Source organism: Schistocerca gregaria, chromosome 1, assembly GCF_023897955.1.
Source record: "Schistocerca gregaria isolate iqSchGreg1 chromosome 1, iqSchGreg1.2, whole genome shotgun sequence".
NCBI classification, from domain to species: Eukaryota; Metazoa; Arthropoda; class Insecta; order Orthoptera; family Acrididae; genus Schistocerca; species Schistocerca gregaria.
Genome location: NC_064920.1, coordinates 257708822 through 257728036, shown reverse-complemented (window position 1 = coordinate 257728036; position 19215 = coordinate 257708822). Strand labels below are relative to the sequence as shown.

At 38.8% G+C, this 19215-nt stretch overlaps 1 protein-coding gene across 2 annotated transcripts in view; it reads right to left on the bottom strand.

Moving 5' to 3' along the window:
• Positions 1–1006: 1006 nt before the first annotated feature.
• Positions 1007–19215, bottom strand: part of LOC126339466 (uncharacterized) — a 154148-nt gene continuing 135939 nt past the window's right edge. For both annotated transcript variants that reach the window (XM_050001634.1, XM_050001635.1), the window contains exon 2: positions 1007–4210. In XM_050001634.1, the coding sequence (XP_049857591.1) occupies positions 2503–4161 (1659 nt within the window). In that variant the 5' untranslated portion in view covers positions 4162–4210 and the 3' untranslated portion in view covers positions 1007–2502. The remainder of the gene's footprint in view (positions 4211–19215) is intronic.

Genomic DNA, 19215 nt, shown 5'->3' with positions numbered 1-19215 from the left:
ATCCATGTGATGGCATCAAGCCTATGTGGTGATCCTATTAACGATACAGGTATTGGTCTATTGAAGCAGGTGGACAGTGTAAGGTATTGTCGCTGGTACTAGAGGAGGACCATATCCCACAGATATCACTTACAAGAGAGAATTCCTGTGTTGCTCTTTCATAAGCAGTTTGATGCATCGTTTTTCCGCTGTCACACATCCAAGCAGAGTACGACCACAGCTTTGTTCACTGCCATACATTTTGTTTTTCCACCATGCCTTTGACACTGTGTCAGGTGCTAGACTGAGAGTGAGTGAGTGAGTGAGTGAGCGAGTGTGTGTGTGTGTGTGTGTGTGTGTGTGTGTGTGTGTGTGTGTGTGTGTGTGTGTGTGTCTATAATTTTTTTCCCTAGTGGCATTCATTTCTCAAAACTGATTTCTGTGTGGTGAAACTTTATTATTTGTAGATCACTTTAAAATTTTTTCAGTGTTTTCCAGAGGGGGGCAATTCATACAAAAATTTAATTCAACAATTCTAATATGTTCTCAGGAGCTACATGACCCAAGGATATTCAGGGAAAAAACTGTCAGTTTTTTTTTTCTTTTTTTTTTTTTTTAAACTGCAGCCGGTTATCAAATTTTTACAGTTTGCTTTGCACTGCACCCAATTTTAAGCAATTTCTACCAACAGAATTTATATAAAGCAATAAAAATTGGCAAAAATTCATGATATTAGATACAAGAGCAGTACATAAAATCTCATTTCACAACTAGATAATGGGCGTCATGGTCTGGATGACTTGATATGAAATGACCCACAGGGGAAAATTTATCATAATTAAATGAAAGATAAATTCACCTGTAAAGAATAGCCTTCCAGTTAACCACTGAAACATCCAAACTAATGGCTACAAACTACTTTAGACAACAAATAATAAAATGCACTTAAAGAACTGCGGGAACAGCAAAATAAGTTTATGAGGTGTGTTCAGAAAGTACATATACTAGCTTTTTACATTTTTAAAAAAAAAAAAAGTGTATTTGAATGAAAACTTTGGAATATTGTTGATACGCTTGAAGGCTAGTTTACCACACAATCACCATCTTGTTCAGTGCATGTGTGAGCTGTGGCACAAGCTTCTTTATGCCCTCCTCATAGAACTCTCCTTCCTCCACTTCAGAACCTATTTCTGCATCTGCTCATATGTTGAAAATTTAATTTTACTCTTGTAAGCCTTCAAGGAGGTGAAAAGATGATAATCTGAAGGCACCACACCAGGGGAATACAAGGGAGAGAGAATGGTTTGTCAGATCCCATACAAATAATAGGTCCAAGAGCAGCTTAGTGGCTGAGGCTGTGTGAGGACAGGCACTCCTCTCGTCAGCATTCTCCTATTATTGTTTTGAATTCTCCTTTTGTGTTTTTTAGGGTCTCAAAGTATCATTGCACTTTTTTTGTCTGAAAATGTGGTTTTAAATTTTTTTGCAAATTGGGAATTGGTGTGACACCACTGTGACATTTCATCTCCAGTCACAAAAGAGCTCAGAAAATCCTTATCTTCCAATTCAAGACACTCAATAAACTCATGGGTGCTACTGACCTAATTTTTCTTGTGCAGCTACGTCAGCTGTTTTTGGACCCAACTTACACACAGTTTGCAGTATTCCAGCATTTCTACAAGTGTTTTACATAAGAGAGTCATGGAGAGTTGTGGAAACACTGAAGAAATTTCATCCACAGTCAATCATCAGTCTTCACAAACAGAGTTTGATTTTTTGCACCAACTCATCAGTCAAAATGTAAGGTCTTCAACTCGTCTGTCCATGATGAACATTTTTCCTGCATTTACTAAGCTCCCTGCACCATTCAAACACACTCATTCTGTTCACAACTCGTTCACCATTAAATGTTTTGATTCACAAAAGACTTTCGGTAGTTATTCTTTCTGTGAGTAGGAAGCAGTGCACACCATGTGGCAGCACTTGGCGGGATTTCTTACTGACATCTTTTACACAACTGGACTCTACAATATGAGTTTACATACTACGTGTCCTGTGATATTTGCACTGGTCAGTGAATCCTCTACCACTGACTGTCGCCAACCCTCAAAAACCAAAAAACTACAGCCTGTTTTGGTCACAGTATACTTACTTTCGGAACATGCCTTGTATGCACGGCAAGTGTCATATAAAACATAGAACAGGAATCCAAAATGTAATGGACAGGCATCTCAAAACAAGTTCGAACTTGCTGTCGACAAATTACTGTGCTTCAAAACCTTTAATTAATATATCCCACCCAGTTTTTCCTTGGTAAATTGCATTTTCCATTTAACTAACTTTCACGTTTTTATTTTCACACATTATTATCACAATGTAAATTTTTATCTTAATTTAAAACAAGGTGCCTTCTTAAAAATGAGTTCCTTGAAAACACTTTTTGCTGATGGATATAACATACTAACAGCAAAAATGACATTATAGTCCCACATAAATTACCTTCACTGTTTCAATTTCCTGATACTATACAGATTTTTTAATTTCATCTAGCTTTTTGCCATGGCTTTCACCTGTCATGTGATTTAACACAACTGTATTTTCACAGAAACAGTTGCACACACTACAAAAGAAACCATAGTTTCTCAAACTAAACTGTGTTGCAGGAACAATGTTCTCTAGGCTGCCTGGTACATCAAACATTTGTATATTGGAGGATTTATTTTTCAAATTCATGTTCCGTAATGTATTTATCCGATCCAGATGACTTACTTTAGAAATGTGCTTCCTCACATCGAGTATGTACCTTCCTGTCTCTTCATAACAAAGGTAACAGATTATTCGCTCCGAATGAAACCTAATGAATTTTTTGTTAAAGTGAAATGGTGGATCAAAATAAGTCCATATATGCTCTAATACAACTGCACGTTTCATTGATGCTACCTTGTCTTTGTCCTCTACAATAGCAACATTATCAGCCAGAGAGCAGAAAACAGGACTCACAGAATCAGATGCTGTACTTTCACTGCTGCTACTTGGACCAATTTCAGCAGGTGAGCAGGAAACAGCAGAACACACAGAATCAGACATTATACTTTCACAGCTATTACTTGGAACAGTATCAGTGATTGAGCAGGCAACTGTAGAACACATAGAAACAGATGCTGCACTTTCACTGGTGCTATTTGGAACTTCAGCAATTCTGATTGAACAAGCCTTGCCAGCCAGTTTCTTTTGATGCTTCTTTCCTTGCACATGACTATACAGTGTTTTCAAGTCAGAAACTACACACATGCACAGTGTACACTTAAAACTATTTTTCTTGTGCTTTTTGATACCATATAGTTCATGCCTCACATTACACACTTCTTCTACTCTCTGAACAGGTACACGTGTTATAGGATCTTTACTAAGAACAATGTCACTATCTTCACATTTCTCTTGACTGCTAATCTCACTTTCTACATTTTGTAATGGAACACATGCTTCATTGCTTTCTGTGTGAATAGTACTGTCAGCAGATTTATCATATGTATTACCCTTCACAAATCTATCTGGCACAGATTCACTTTCTTCATCATCAGTCTTTTCATTTTTTGTAGTGTCACATGATTTCTGAACAGCATGAATCTGACTATTAGTTATAGGCAATTCATGTGTATCTTTGACTTGCTTTGAATCTTGTATCTCCATTTTTGTGTTTTTGTTCCTGTGTATGTCCGACTTCTGATTTTGTGTATTACTTGTTTTTTCACTACCCATTAATACTATATTCTCCGACTGCATATTGATTCCAGTCTCTGAAGTTAATGCAATGGAATGCTTTGCATTGTTGGTAAATTGCACTTTCATTTTTATATTTTTGGTCTCATGTCCACCTAACTCGAGCAGATCATTCATTCTTCTCTTCCTACCTCCTTCACACAGAACAGACTTCCCTTTTTGTTCATATGATGAGTTACCATCATATTCAACTCTTAGACTCACAAGGTATTCATTTAACTTGTTTAACAGTATATTAACTTGTACTAATTTGTGACGTGTTTTAGAATTTGTTTCCTTTTTCCCAAGGTATGGCAGTAAGGCTTCATAGTTCCTTACGCAACATTTGAAAGTATCAGTTATCAGAGTGGTTAATTTGCCCTCTAATGTTTCTAAATCTTCTGTTGTCTCTCGGTAACTCATTGTGCCAAACCACAGAAGTTAGTGACCCTGAAGACAACAGCGGCAAACCCTGAAACAGTAAAGAGATTTTTCAGGCATGTTGTTCACTGAGACCTATTTCAATAGTAGTTCACTTGCAAAATTATGATATATTTAATTTTAACAATTATACAGGGATGAAATAAAAAAGTGAGTGCAAAAATTACTTTCTCTGATTATGAAAGAGGAAGTGCAACGGCTTTGCAAAGTTCAAGACAATGTAACTACACCTACAATAACACTTGATAAATAAATGTAGATTCTGTGTTGTGTATATTGTACTTTGTATAATTCTCTTTAATGTACAATCTCTAAGTGAGCAGAACATACTTAGACTACTCAGGAAAAGAATTTTCCAAATTTTGGAAGAAATGTTACAAAAGATGAACATTATCTTTATTGAAGCTTCTGCCAATGACTGTTATTTCATTTCCTAAAATGTTCTCATTAGATCTCATCAAACGAGTGACCTTAGTCCTATTCTGCACAGATCAGTTTCCCCAATAGTCCAACTTTGATAGATAGCATTTAGTAAGTCGTTATGAGTTTGTAGAAGATTTTCAGAAAACTGTCATCCACACAGTCCAGAAGACAGCAAGGCCACATAAGTGTGAGTACTATTGCACAATAAGTCTAATGGCACACACACTTAAGTTGCTACCAAGAATAATATACAGAAGAAAGGATCTTTTAGATGATGATCAGTTAGCCTTTGGAAGACAGCAGAGAGCAGTTCTGATGTTGCAATTCATAATGGAAACAAGACTTACAAAAAATCAAGATACCTTGGCAGTGTTTGTACACCTAGAAAAAGCATTTGACAATGTAAAATGGTACAATATGTTCGAAATTCTGAGAAAAATATGATTAAGCTGTAGGGAAAGACAGGCAACATACAATATTTACAATAAGAATGCTTGGATTAAAAGAGCATATGACGAGGATGTAATCTTTCATCTCTTCTGTTCAACCTATACACTGAAGAAGCAATGACAGAAATAAAAGAATTGTTCAAGAATGGGACTGAAATTCAGGGTGGAAGGTTATTAATAATAAGATTCACTGATGCCATTGGTCTTTCAGTGAAAGTGAATAACAATTACACAATTTGTTGAATGGAATGAACAGTCTAATGAGTACAGAATACAGATTGGGGGTAAACCAAAGAAAAATGAAAGTAGTGAAGAATAGCAGAAGAGATTGGCAATAAATTTGATATCAAGACTGGGCACCATGAAGCAGATGAAGCTAATGAAATCTGCTACTTTGAACCAAAGCAACATGATGGACACGGCAAGGAGGACAAAAAAAGCAGGTCAGCATATGCAAAGAGGAAACACCTGGCTAAGAGAAGTCTGCTGACACCAAAAATTAGCATTAATCTAAGGAATAACTTTCTGAGAATGTAAGTTTGGAGCACAGTGATGTACTTACTGAATCATGTACTGTGAGAAAACTGGAAAAGAAGAGAAATGAAGCCCTTCAGATACAGTGTTGTAAAATGATGCTGAAAACTTGGTGGACTGCTAAGATAAGTAATGAGGAAGTTCTTCAGGGAATGGTGAACAAAGGAACACATGGGAATCACTGAAATGATGCAAGTGGATAACAGAACGTGTGTTAAGACATCAGGAAATAACTTCCATAGTACTAGAGGGAGTTGTAGAGGTTATAAACTGTATGGGAAGACAGAAATTGGATTACATGTGATTAATACTTAAGGACATAGGGTGCAAGGTTGTTGGTACAGGAGAGGAAGTTGTGGTGGGAAGTACCATAACAGTCAGAGGACTGATTAAAAAAAATTATGATATATTCTAGGACAATACCTAGATTACCATGTGTATTACCAACAACTTGCAAATTACTATTTGCTGGTAGAAGACAATCTGTAGTTCTGGACTGACATTTGTCAATGCAATTGAACAGATCAACCAAATTTATTTATGGGATATATAAATGATGTAGTCCAAGGTGTGAAATATATTATCGCCAACTTGCAATTGGTGACCGAAAATTGGCAGCTGGCGACCCAGGCTACATGTATAATTTATGAACACACTAGGGCTAGGTTCAGAACTGTACAGACAACATAAACTCATACACAGTGGGTGTGCTACGGTACTGTACATATGCCATATCAAGTGGTAGCAATGAGAAAATCCTGATTTGTGAAACAAGAGAGCACTGCCACCTGTTAAAAAAGGGAGTAATGTGTGGTATGGTAGTTCTTTGTTGATTAGTTGGCATCCTCTGGTGTTGAAGTTTTATGGTTATCTATACTGTGTCATGACTAAACATGTATTATTTCTAATTTTGTGATGAATTAGTTGTTACTATGAAAAAAAGCAGACAGACATACAGTCGTTTCTAACTGTAATACCCCCAAAGTGTGAAGGACATTGTGAATGTTCCCGAATTACAGGAAAAACAAACTGTGGTTTGTGAGACAGAATCAGCCAGTAGTAATAGTAGTCAGCTTATATCACCTTCCTGCTATGCTAAAAGGAAATGTGATACTGCCACTACTATCCCCAAATAAATGGAAATTTATTAGAGACTGTATGATAACACAACAAAGCTGGCATTTTGCAAATTTTGTGAACAGGTGCAAACTATTAAGCAGAAGTGCATGAAAGGGTTTATGCACCTGTTTACATGTTGCTTGTGTAAAGGCAAAGGAGTGACCCACAGAAATATCAATTGCCAGCTACATTTGAAGTGGCTCCCACTGTATACAATCCGCAATACAGTGGTGTAGACTGTACGAGAGTCCAATGTTTCTGTGCTGCATTGTGTTTATTGTTTGTTCTTGATTATACATTTGTTCCGTGTTTTGTCTTGTTTAACAATGAATGTTATGCAGACTGCATACTTCTGTGTAATGAATTTATATGTTGAAATAAATCTTATCACAAGTTAACCAAATATGATTGGTACCATCCAAATAATTGTGCATAACAGCACTTCCACACCAGTTTGATGCTCTGCACTGTGTCGAAACTACAACAGTTATTCTTGCACCAGCCACACTGGTTTTTCATTCAGCACAAAAATGAATTCCTCTCCAGTGTCTACTGAGCCAGCCTTAAGTAATGGAGAATCGGCAGCATTACGATCAAATCACTGAATTTTTTGGCTGCATGACCCCTGGCTTTGGTTCACATAATTAGAGAGCAAATTCATCTTAGCACACATTACAGCAGATGAAATAAAATAAGTTATGCAGGAGCAGTGTTAACAGAAGATCTTGCTACAGAAGTCCAAGACATTCTCACTACGCCTCTGGAAACCTACGATATGCTGGATACAGAATGCACTGATTACACAGGCCAATGGAATTTTTTTTGGAAAAACTTTCTTTACTTTGATATCTGATCTATATAGATTTTATGAGCTGAATCCAAATCTAGCCTTAGATTTTTTTGTATCACCCATAGTTTTCAAGCAATATGCTTTTTTATTATATAGTATAAAAACCCTATGCTATACGGTAAATCGTGAAATTAATGAAACGCTTTGTTACAACATAAGCATGATTTGTATTTACAGTAAGCTACTTAAAACAATCACACGTGTTAATAGAGGTTTCACTTGTCAGCTGGAATTGGATTGTATTTTCTTTCTCTTTTCTCTTTGAAGCTTCTTGTGTAGCATTTTCTAAGATGAGTCGCTTGCTGAACTTCTTGGTGAAGTGACCAACAGTAGTCCCCCATCGTTTTGGTGTTCCAGCAGCCTTGCTAGCGTTTTCCATCACTTTCACGTCCTGGTGAAAATTCTCTCCTTGCTCCTCACTAACATCTCCGATGTTGTCCAGGAAGTAATCAAGGTGACTGTTCAAAAAGTGAACTTTCAGACTCATTAAACATCCTAAAGTTTTAAACTTCTTTAACATTGTAACTATAATAGAAACATATTCTGGGTCTTTTTCATGTCCTAAGACCTTTGTAACATCTTGCTTGAATGATACCCATGTTTCTTTCTCATTTAAGATCATTGCGGATTCAAAGTTAACATCAAACATCAATTTTCTAATGTCAGGTCTGACAAATATGCCTTCTTTTAGTTTAGCTTCTGAAAGGTGTGTTAACTTTCGGCAGAGATACTTAAAACATGGTCCCTCTTTAGTCAATGCCTTTACAAACTATTTCATTAGGTCTGACTTTATATGTAGAGGTGGTAGGAGTACGTTTTTTTTTTTTTGGATCTACAAGGTTTTTGTGTAGAATGTTCTTCTCACCAGGTTTTACAGATTCCCTCACAGGCCAGTTCTTTCTGCACCAGTGTTGATCCCTTGCCCTGCTGTCGCATTCACACAAGAAGCATGGATATTTGGTAAAGACACCTTGCTGACCAAGGAGCATGCATGTTACTTTTAGATCGCCCATATCATCCAACCATGAGCAGAGTAGCCTATTTTACTTAGCATTATTTCTAGGTTTTCATAGCTTTCTTTCATATGTAAAAATGTCCAACAGGTATAGATGCGTACATGTTACCATTGTGTAACAAAAACAGCCTTTAAACTAGTTTTGGATTAATCAATAAACAGCCTCTAGTCTTTCTTTTTGTATTCAATACCAAACTCCTTCATCAGACTGAGAATGTCTGAGCAGTACACTAAATCACCTTCTTGTTGGAAAAACTTGGAAAATTGCTGCTCTCTCTTTTTATACATGCATATGCTGGTTCCAACAGCCAATAAGTTCGTTTCTTTTAATCTAGAGCTAACAATTCAGCTTTTTTTTCGTTAACCCCAGACCCCTAAGCAAATCGTTAAGCTTGGTCTGAGTAAACAATTTGGGCTCTAGACTTTCTGTACCACAATGGAATTCATCATCATTTGGTTCATCTAAATCATATTGTACATCAGAAAATACTTATGTTGGAATAGAATTTAAATCATCTGGTCATTCAGGAAGTGGGAAATCTAGACTGGTCGGATGGCGGACGGAAGGTTAGGGTAGCTTATCACCTTCTTGTTTTTCAAATTATGACCAGAAATATCAACACTGCAAAAGTAGCAATCTTCGGAATGATTTCTTGGCTCCCTCCATATCATAGGAACAGCAAATCTAAAGGTTTTTTCCTCCTTTTCGGACCATTTTCTCACGTCTTCAACACCCACATAACACACCTTACGTGCGGCGCCCAAGATTTATCTTGATCACCAAGTTTAGATCCAAAGTATGATATATAAACCTTTTTCACAAAGTCTGTAATGTTTCTTTTTAACTGTCATCAGAGTTTTTACAACCATGATTAGATATTGTACTGAGCACATGTACAGGAAATGAGAAAATGAGGTTAGGTTGACAGTAAACAAAACACCATCTGTTAGCACAAAAATTGAATTAACCTCTTTTTGCCAGCAAATGTTTTTCAGCTGCAGCTACCAAAGTCATCTACATTCACTACACCTCCTTTTAAAATTATTTTAACTATATAAAAGCTGTTAAGTACTTTAAAAAATCACGTAATTTAATTAATTTAACTGTAAAATGTGAAGAAATGGTGGGTGATACAGTTTTTTTTTTAGTATTATATTTGGATTTCCCACCCTAAAAACATAAGAATAAGGTATTTTCAGCAAAAAGTTTTTCTGTCATTGGCCTGTGTTATGTGAAGTCCCAGTCAGAAGCTAAACATTTGGAAATGCTTTTATGAACAGAGGAGTTAGGTGACAGAAATCCATTGCAACTGCTTTGTTGCCTGTGTACTCTTACGAGTAATATTGTCAGTGACAATGTATTATGCAATATTTGACTATCCCAACTACCGGTGGGTGCACAGGAAATTTTAATGATATGTCCCAGAGATTTGAACACATTAACACAAACAGCTGATTGGATAGCGGAGATGTATCAGACAACAATTGTCATGATGATGGCTACTGCACAAGATAACATGACCTATTAACATCGTCATCGCTACAGTTTCACATAGCTGAGCTTACAATACAAGTAACCTGCTACAATAATCACACAAAAGGCAATGTACACATCGATGATCAAGGAGTCGAAATTGTTCACCAGCGGCATACAACACATATTGGTGGCACAGAAAATTTGGGAAAGACGCACAGAAATGTATACCACTACATAAAATGAATCATGATGACAATGCAGTAGCTGCTACAACCATGTCCACCAGTAGCACACAACCTTTGTTTATTACGGACCACGACAGAAAAGTGCAGTATCTGATAGAAACAGGAGCGGAAATATCAGTGTATCACACAACCAAGTTACAAAGACAATGCTTTGCTGTATGCTGCAAATGATCAAAGATTATGACATACGAACACATCACTTTTCTACTCAACCTCGGACTGTGTGGTACCTTTAAGTGGGGGTCTACTGTGGCTGATGTATCACACTCCAAACTAGGAGACTTCCTGGCGTTCTACAATCTGGTACCCAACCCACGTCAGCATCAATTAAGCGGTGCAACAACAAACATGACTGCATAAGGTAAGGTGAATAGTACTGCTACTATGACAGTCAGAGTGATTGCTGGTGACTCGAAATGTTCAAACTATTAAAAAGTTTCTCAGAGATCATGAGGCAATCAACAATGTTTGCACCTGTCAAACACTCAAGGATTCATCACATCCTCACTACCTTAGGCCCGCCAACATATGCACTCCCTGAATGTTTAGCACCAGATAAATTACAAATTATCAAACAAGATTATGTTTATCCATTACAGATATTTTATAACCTGTGACTGTTAATTAAATGTCACTTTTTTGAATAGTTAGGCCTATTTATTAGTCCATGAACTGGTTTTCAAACCTTTGCAGGCTCATCTTCAAATGGTTTACTGGAAATTACATCACTATTTCTATCATAATAAAGAGTGCTGGATCTCTAACAAAGAGGGAACACGCTTTAATGTAACACCATGAGTATTGTTTATCTGTCGATGTGGATGCAAATTTTTTTAGTTTTGTACTTGCTGCGACAGTATGGGCAGCTTTTTTTTCTATTAGTGTCCATCTGTCTGCTTCCACTAAAATGGCCAGTTGGTACATCACTTCACACATGTTACACGGATTGTGTAACAGTAACAACAGGCCATCAAAATGGAAACAGACAGATAGACACTAACAAAACAAAAAAGCCACCGATACTCTCACAGTAAGTACAAAGCTAAAATTTTACACCCATATCAACAGATAAACAATACTCATGGTGATACATTAAAGCATGTTCCATCTTTGTGACAGAGCCAGCACCCAGCATTATGCTAGAAATAGTGATGAAATTTCCAGAAAACCATCTGAAGATGGACCTGAAAATGTTCGAAAACCAGTTCATGAAGTAATAAATAACTATTCAAAAAAGTGACTGGTTGCAGTTTTATGTATTTACATATCAAACAAGAGTTTTGTAGCATCTTAGCTCAAGATATTTGCCACTCTTCAAGTAACAGCTGAGCAGCCCCTCTTCAAGTGGTATCCAAAAATAAGAATGGTTGACAGCCCTGTAGTGGTTACCAACAATTAAATGCGAAAACCATTCTGGGCTGATATCTGATGCCACATATAGAGGATTTCTTTGCTGGGATACAAGGCAAAATGACTTTTCCAACAAGATATTTGGTCAGAGTGTACTATTAGATTCCGATTGCTCCTGAGGACGTTCCCAAGACAGCTGTCACCTTTCCGTTTGTTTTATTCGAGTTCACATGAATGCTATTCAGGCTCTGTAATGCAGAGAACACTTTTCAGCAATTTGTGGATGGCAGATGCAGCTGTACTACCCCATTCTGTAACAAATGCACTGTTAGCATTAATGGTCAATGCTTCCGTGAATGCCCTTGGTGCACTGTTGCAACAGAGGATAAACCAGTCCTCACAACAGCTTGCTTTCTTTAGCCAAAAGCTGTCTCCCTCACAATAGAAGTGAGTGATGTATGATCACAGAGCTGTACGCAGCCTATGCTGCAGTAAAAAAATTCAACCATTCTTTGGAAGGACACCATTTCAATATCTTATGGACCACAAGCCGTCAGCTTATACCTTCAAACTGAAGCCAAGTCAGACACCTCCAAGACAGCCACTGCATATTTACTACAATGGCAAATTTACGACCAATATCGTACATGTACAAGGCAAACTTAATGTACCTACTAATGCATTCCCAGCTGTTGATTTTGATACCATGCCCTTATCACAACAAGATGATGAGTAGCTGCAAACATTGCTTGTACAACAATCATGTTTCCAACTACTAAGAGTGACAATATCGGGCACGAACACAGAGTTATACTGTGATGACAGCAAGCTAAAGGCTTGGCTGTTTGTTTTGCAGCAATTTCGAGCCCAGGCAATCGCTTCAATACACAATCTAGCACATCCCAGAGTCTGAGGAACCATGAATGTTTTGTCTGGCTCAGCATGAACGTCAACTGTAAGTTGCATGTCCGACAACATACTGCCTGTCAAAAGAACAAAATCACACAACATGTCAAAAGAACAATCACATAACATGTCAAGGCACAGCCAGGTACATTTATACTGCTTAACCACTGATCTGACCATGTCCACATGGGTATTGTAGCCCACTATCAATGTCCAAAGGCTGCAGTTATTGCCCTATGATCGTGGACAGATACACAAGATGGCCAGATGCATTACCTATGACCTATTACCAGACAGCACTGTAGAGACTGTGGCAAAAACCTTTTTCCAGAGGACGGATTGCATGTTTTGGCGTGCCACTGAGAATAACAAAAGATCAAGGACGTCAATTTGAGGTGTACCTCTTTAAAGCCCTTGCCAAATGGTTAGATGTCAAGTGAATAAAGACCACTGCTTATCATCCCACAGAAACAGCGCAATGGAATGCCTGCACCTACAATAGGAATCAGCCCTTCAACGTCATGCAACAGGCAAGTGGACAGAAACCCTTCCGATTGTTTTACTAGGATTGTGAACAGCCTTCAAGCCTGCCCTCCAAGCTACAATAGCAGAGCTGATGTACAGCCAATTGTTGTGTCTGCATGAAGAGTTTATCCATGATATGTGAGATGAAACAGTTGCACCATTGATCTTTGCTACCAAATGGTTATCCCACATGTCAGTTTCACCCAGTACAGCCTCAGGAACGAACTGGACACCACATGTTTGTCTTTGCAGATTTAGCCACCTGTTCACATGTACTGTTATGTAATGATGCAGTGCGCAGACCACTACAACCCTGTATGAAGCTCCATATGCAATAATTAGTTGAGGTGACTAAACTTTCAAGTTTGACACGGTCAAGAATCACAGCCAACACAGAAGGAACTAGCATTAAAAAATAAGAAGAAGGGAGATGTAGCAACTAAAGATCCTCGGGCATGGCAAGCTGCACAGGAGCCTCGCTGAACATTGGATGCTGCCATGCAAGAAACATCAGCAGGCACTACCACCCCGCAGCTAGAAGAACACACAGATCCCAACGAGAAGCCCCCACATTTCAAGAAAAGCATGACAATGCAATCTGGACAGCATGTAGAGAATACACTATGACACTGGGGGTGGGGGAGGGTTGGGGGTGGGGATGGGGGTGAGTGGGGAGGGGGGGGGGGAAGTGTAGTGGCTCCATTATATACTTTCCCCAGTACAGTGGTGTAGACTACACTTGAGTCCCATGCTTCCATGCTGCACTATGTTTATTCTTTGTTTCTGATTGTATAGTCATTCCTTGTTTTGTCTTGTTTGACACTGAATGCCATGCAGAATGCATACTTCTGTGTAGTTAATTTATATGTGGAGATATATCTTTTCACAGGTTACCCACACATTAAAAAATAAAATCAGCAGCCAAATGTTTTCAAAACTTACAAATATGTTTAATGTAGTGTACTACATAGTTATGCATGAGAAGCCATTTAAAGACTTTGTGCACCTTCTGTGTTTTGCACAAAAATTAAATGTAACTGTGATAGCACAGTATGACTATGAAAAATAGTGCAGAGAATTCATTCATTTTATAGTTCTATACTGAAGCAGAACCTCACACACAATTTAAAAAATTGTAAATACATCAGCCTTTCAATTGATAGTTTCACTGAGTGATCTGCAATCAATCACACAAATTTGTATGTTAGACACACGTATGCAAATGACAGCCACATCAAGGAGGACATTTTAAATGTAATGGAGTTATCAGACCCCACTATTTTGGTTATTTTACAGCTTTTTAACAGAGTATTTAAAAAGACCATACATCCACATGAACATAGAGGAAACCATTATATTATAGATTTAGGTAAAGATGGTGCTACAAATATGGTAGGGCACAAACCCGGATTACCTGTGCAAATCAAAGGTCTTTTCCTAAGAGTGATAAGTACTGCAACTACCAATTGTGTGCACCACTCCGTAGTTCATGCATGAAGTGTGCTTGATACAGCCACTAGAGGACACTTGCCTGCTAATATGACAGCAGCTGCATGTGCAGTCTGTCGGCAGCCCCGCCCTAATGTCTACATAGGCCAGAGTGCAAGGCCCTGCTTGCTGCTTGTGTACTGCTAATTGTATTGCACCTTGTCTTCTATGTATGTGTACTGTTCAAGCAATAAATTACAGTGTTCTTGGGTTAGAACAATAAGCATTCATTGTCTTGCACACCACTTGCAGTTAGCTGTGTTAGATGCATGTAGGGAATGTGAACATCTAAAAACATTTGACTCACTGTTTATAAAGCATTTTCAGATTCTACTACGGATCAATAAAAAGTCTTCAGACACTAAGAGAAACAGCACAATTTCTCGGGAAAGTAATTTGTAAATTGAGTGACATTCAAATTGTCAGGTGGGTAGCCAGCAAAGAGTGTGTCACTCAAGCTCTCCTGCAATCATGGAAAGCTGGAAATGACAGTGATGCTACTAAAGTTATGAGTTTCCTTAAAGTTTGCTGCAGTGAAGCTCACATAATACTAGGTACAGAAAGCTTGTTGAAACCTGAAATTGATAGCAGTGAGATTTCTGGGGAAACTTTTAAGTGTATATCGAAAGGATAGGCAAATGTGAAATGGAGGTGGTACTTTTGTCACAGTAGGCAAGGAACTCAAATCCACTTTGAGGTAGAAATTGAAGCTGCATGTGGGACTGTTTGGCCAAGAGTCAGTATCAGGAGTGACCATAAAATGATAGTTGGATCCATCTATAGCCCACCAGACTCATCTCCTGACATAACCGAAAACTAAAGAGAAAACCTTAGTTCACTTGTACGTAAGTTGCCCAATCATACTGTAATCATTGGTGGAGATCATCCAACAATTAAATGGAACAATTACTGTTTTGTTAGTGGTGGGTGAGATAAGACATCCTGTGAAACTTTACTAAATGTCTGAAAACTACCTAGAACAGATAGTTACAAACCCCATTCATGATGGAAATATGTTGGATCTAATTGCATCAAACAGACCTGACATCTTTGAGGATGTCCACGTTGAAATTGGTATGGGTGACCGCGACATGATTGTGACAACCAAAGTACGAAGGACAACTAAAACTAGCAGAAATAGGAACTTGAAACTTTCAGCACAGGGCAGGAGCATAAAGCAGAACAATGGCTCAAATTTAAAAGAATAACTGACCATGCATGGGACCAATATGTAACCAGTAGAACAGTTCATAAATGGAGGGAACCTCCATGGTACACAGCCACTGTAAAGAAACTTCTAATGAAACAGAGATTACTGCATTAATATTTTTAAAACAAGGAGTGGGGCTATAGATAGAGAGAAGCATTTGGCTGTCAGTGCATCATACCTTCAATGACTACTGTAGCAGAATACTGTCAAGTGATCTTTCACAGAAGCCACAGAAATTCTGGTCATATGTAATGGTTGTTAGTAGCACTAAAGTTAGTGTCCAGTCCCTAGTAAATGAGACAGGAACAAAGATTAAGGTTAGCAAAGAAAAAGCTGAAATTCTTAACTCAGTTTTCAAATGTTCCCTTACATAGGAAAACCCAGCAGGATTGCCCCAATTTGATCCTCATACCACTCAAACAATGAATGAAATAAGTATTAGTGTCAGGGTGTTGAGTAATAGCTGAAATCATCAAAACTAAACAAAGCTCCAAGGCCCAATAGAATCCCAGTCAGAGTCTATACTAAATTTGCGGCTACAGATAGAGAATCCCTCTCAGATCCTATACTGAATTTGCGGCTGAGTTAGCCCCTCTTGTAACTATAACCTATTGTAGATCCCTCAAACAAAATATCATGCTCCTTTCACGAAAAAAAAGGCACAGGTCACATATGTCTACAAGAAGGGTAGTAGAAGTGAGCCACAAAACTACCATCCAATATCCTTGACACTAATTTATTGTAAAATCTTAGAACATATTCTGAGATCAAACATAATGAGGTATCAGAACAGAATAACCTCCTCAATGTCAACCAGTGTGGACATTGAAAACATCAATCATGCAAAACCCAAATCACACTTCCCTCACAAGACATACTGAAAGCTTTGGATAAAGGCAGTCAAGATAGATGTTACATTTTTTGATTTCTGAAAAGTATCTGAGTCAGTACCACACCTACACTTATTGTCAAAAGCACGATCATCTGGGGTATCAAGTGAAATTTGTGACTGGGTTGAGGACTTTTTGGTAAGGAGGACACAGCATGTTATCCTGGATGGAGAGACATCTTCAGAAATAGAAGTAACTTCGGGTATGCCCCATGGAAATGTGTTGGGACCCATGTTGTTCATGTTGTATATTAATGACCTTGCAGACAATATCAATAGTAAAATCTGGAATTTTGCAGATGATGCAGTTATCTATAACAAACTGCTACCTGATAAAAGCTACTTTAATAATTGGTCAGACCTCAATAATATTTTGAAGTGGTGCAGTGACTGGAAATTTGCTTTAAATGTTCAGGATTGTAAAATTTCACACACTTCACAATATGAAAACACGTAGTATCCCATGACTTTAATATCAATGAATCACTGTTGGAACTGGCCAACTCATACAAATATCTGGATGTAACACTTAGTAAGGATATGAAATGGCATGATCGCATAGGTTCAGCCATGGGTAAAGATGATAGACTTAAGTTTATTGGTAGAATACTAGGGAAGTCCAATCAGTCTACAAAGGAGATTGCTTACAAATCATTTGTGCGGCCTGTTCTAGAACATTGCTTAAATGTGTGGTACCCATACCAGATAGGACTAATAGGGTTTACTGAACATACACAAAGAAGGGTAGCATGAATGGTCACGGGTTTGTTTAATCCACAGGAGAGTGTCGTACAGATGCTAAATGAACTGAACTGGAAGACTCTTGAAGATAGACATAAACTATCCTGAGAAAGTCTATTAATAAGGTTTCAAGAACCAGCTTTAAATGATTACTCTTTGAATATACTACAATCCCCTATGTATTATTCACATAGGGATTAAAATTAATGATGATGTAAATAAAATAGAAAGAAACTTCCACATGGGAAAAATATATTAAAAACAAAGATTCCAAGACTTACCAAGCGGGAAAACGCCGGCAGACAGGCACAAGAACAAAACACACACACAGACTTACTAGCTTTCGCAACCGATGGTTGCTTCTTCAGGAAGGAGAGGGAAAGACGAAAGGATGTGGGTTTTAAGGGAGAGGGTAAGGAGTCATTCCAATCCCGGGAGCGGAAAGACTTCCCTTAGGGGGAAAAAAAGGACAGGTGTACACTCGCGCACACACACACACACGCACACGTCTTTCCGCTCCCGGGATTGGAATGACTCCTTACCCTCTCCCTTAAAACCCACATCCTTTCATCTTTCCCTCTCCTTCCTGAAGAAGCAACCATCGGTTGCGAAAGCTAGGAATTCTGTGTGTGTGTTTGTGTGTTTTGTTCTTGTGCCTGTCTGCCAGAGTTTTCCCGCTTGGTAAGTCTTGGAATCTTTCCAGAATGAGATTTTCACTCTGCAGCGGAGTGTGCGCTGATATGAAACTTCCTGGCAGATTAAAACTGTGTGCCCGACCGAGACTCGAACTCGGGACCTTTGCCTTTCGCGGGCAAGTGCTCTACCAACTGAGCTACCGAAGCACGACTCACGTCCGGTACTCACAGCTTTACTTCTGCCAGTATCCGTCTCCTACCTTCCAAACTTTACAGAAGCTCTTCTGCGAAACTTGCAGAACTAGCACTCCTGAAAGAAAGGATACTGCGGAGACATGGCTTAGCCACAGCCTGGGGGATGTTTCCAGAATGAGATTTTCACTCTGCAGCGGAGTGTGCGCTGATATGAAACTTCCTGGCAGATTAAAACTGTGTGCCCGACAGAGACTCGAACTCGGGACCTTTGCCTTTCGCGGGCAAGTGCTCTACCAACTGAGTTACCGAAGCACGACTCACGTCCGGTACTCACAGCTTTACTTCTGCCAGTATCCGTCTCCTACCTTCCAAACTTTACAGAAGCTCTTCTGCGAAACTTGCAGAACTAGCACTCCTGAAAGAAAGGATACTGCGGAGACATGGCTTAGCCACAGCCTGGGGGATGTTTCCAGAATGAGATTTTCACTCTGCAGCGGAGTGTGCGCTGATATGAAACTTCCTGGCAGATTAAAACTGTGTGCCCGACCGAGACTCGAACTCGGGACCTTTGCCTTTCGCGGGCAAGTGCTCTACCAACTGAGCTACCGAAGCATGACTCACGTCCGGTACTCACAGCTTTACTTCTGCCAGTATCCGTCTCCTACCTTCCAAACTTTACAGAAGCTCTTCTGCGAAACTTGCAGAACTAGCACTCCTGAAAGAAAGGATACTGCGGAGACATGGCTTAGCCACAGCCTGGGGGATGTTTCCAGAATGAGATTTTCACTCTGCAGCGGAGTGTGCGCTGATATGAAACTTCCTGGCAGATTAAAACTGTGTGCCCGACCGAGACTCGAACTCGGGACCTGCCAGGAAGTTTCATATCAGCGCACACTCCGCTGCAGAGTGAAAATCTCATTCTGGAAACATCCCCCAGGCTGTGGCTAAGCCATGTCTCCGCAGTATCCTTTCTTTCAGGAGTGCT